The sequence below is a fragment of the Mus caroli genome, chromosome 8 (genome assembly GCF_900094665.2).
Source record: "Mus caroli chromosome 8, CAROLI_EIJ_v1.1, whole genome shotgun sequence".
Taxonomy (NCBI): Eukaryota; Metazoa; Chordata; class Mammalia; order Rodentia; family Muridae; genus Mus; species Mus caroli.
The window spans coordinates 63,505,470-63,507,229 of record NC_034577.1 but is presented as its reverse complement, the minus strand read 5'-3'; the positions used below and the strand labels follow the sequence as shown (position 1 = coordinate 63,507,229).

The following is a 1,760-nucleotide window of genomic DNA, read 5'->3' as shown; positions in this document are numbered from 1 at the left end:
GAGGGATTTTTTTTCTTAATTAAATCATTTGAAGTGGGAAGATGAGCTTTTAGCCCAGATCTCTGATGTGGGTAGAATCCACCTTTACCCTGGGCCCTCTGCCTGCAGCCTAGGTGAAGGACATGAGAGAAGGGACACTTTGCCTGCTTGCCCTTGCTCTGCTCTATCTAGCAAGTCTGCTCCTTCACTGGCATCAGAGCCTACTTCTTCAGGATTATGGCGCCTGCTAAGGAGAAGCTGAGACATCCAGTCTCATGGACTGAACAACTGCTGGACTGTTGGGTCTTCCGCTGGCAGACAGCCATTGGAGGACCAGCTGAACCACAGCCTGAGAGCCACTTTAATATGTCTCACTAATATATAGAACACCAATATACACCAGGATAGCCTCAAACTCACTGTGTGGTGTAGGCTAGCCTCAAACACACTCTAGAGCCCAAGCTGCATTGCCAAGATGGACCCTGAACTCCTGATGCCTCCATCTCTGCCTCCATCAGCGCTATAATGGCAAGTGTGTGCCACTGGCTCCTGAGCCAAGGCCAATCCAGATGTAACACCTGATACCCCAGGCTGCCAGGGGTACACACAAAGCTTCACGAGCTAGACAGTGGCCTAGCCCATCACCTTGAGGCCAGCTAGGGTCTCTTGGCTCCTAAGAGTGTCATACATATGGACACAGCCTTGGAAGTGTCAGTGTCACGAACACCTGAATCCTACTGGGTGGAGGGATGACCCTATGCATTCTGAGTTGCGGATGTCCAAACTCAATGCCACAGTACCCATTAAAGGACTCCAGCTTTGGCACAGACATCTCCTCGGAAAGATCCAGACAGATGATCTGAAACATAAAGAGAAGAAAGAGAGTACAGGACCAAACCAGACTACAGCCATTACAGTTATTACAGATTGGGTGGGTCCTAGCCTGCAGAGCTCAAAAAGGGCTCAGGGGTGGAGCCTCTGCCTAGAATGGAAGGGGAATGGCTAGTAGCACAAATGGAAGTCCAGGTGCCACAAAATAAATAAATAAATAAATAAATAAAAAACAAGAATCTAAATTCAGTGATGTTTAAGCTACCAAGTGTATGATGTTCATGGAACCTATAGAAAACTGAGGCAGCAACTTAGAGGAGTGGCCTGTCTGAGGGTCTCCATCCCCTACATCTCCAGCCAAGACCCTCACATACCACCTTCTCTGGACAGTTGACCCTTGGTGTTCGAATCTGGACCTCAGATGCTGATGCTGGTACTTGCCAGGGCTTAGGCCCTGCTCCTGGGACACTGGCTGCCCCGCCATCTGCAGTGGCTGCCTCACCCTCGCCCTCGCTGCGGCTGCCCACACTGGCCTGAGCTCCCAGGGCCCGGTCCTCAGCCCCCTCTGGATTGGAGCGAGTGTGAGGCCTGGGCTCTGATATCGTTTCCTCTCCTTCTTCTTCCTCCTCTTCCTCCTCTTCAGTGGGGCTGTTCGCCTCTGCCACCTCCATGGTTCCCGAGTGGTTAGATGAAGGGGGGATAGTGGAAGCCAGGATCCTGCCTTAAGAGTTTGTAAAGACATTGGTTACTAGGAAGCCAGAAGCTGGGCACCAGCCCCTTTACAGGACAGGAGTCTCTGATGGCTACAGAATGCTACCATAAGACAGTGCGTCCAGCCGGGCGTGGTGGCGCACGCCTTTAATCCCAGCACTTGGGAGGCAGAGGCAGGCGGATTTCTGAGTTCGAGGCCAGCCTGGTCTACTAAGTGAGTTCCAGGACAGCCAGGGCTA

At 51.9% G+C, this 1,760-nt stretch overlaps 1 protein-coding gene across 2 annotated transcripts in view; it reads right to left on the bottom strand.

Moving 5' to 3' along the window:
• The window catches only part of Babam1 (BRISC and BRCA1 A complex member 1), a 7,452-nt gene that overhangs the window by 4,941 nt on the left and 751 nt on the right, over positions 1-1,760 (bottom strand). Inside the window, exons 2-3 of one of the 2 annotated variants that reach the window (XM_021169969.2) lie at positions 1,185-1,531; positions 780-838 (exon numbers count right to left, since the gene is read on the bottom strand). In XM_021169969.2, the coding sequence (XP_021025628.1) occupies positions 780-838; positions 1,185-1,481 (356 nt within the window). In that variant the 5' untranslated portion in view covers positions 1,482-1,531. The remainder of the gene's footprint in view (positions 1-779; positions 839-1,184; positions 1,532-1,760) is intronic. The other variant, XM_021169970.2, reaches the window with a different exon arrangement.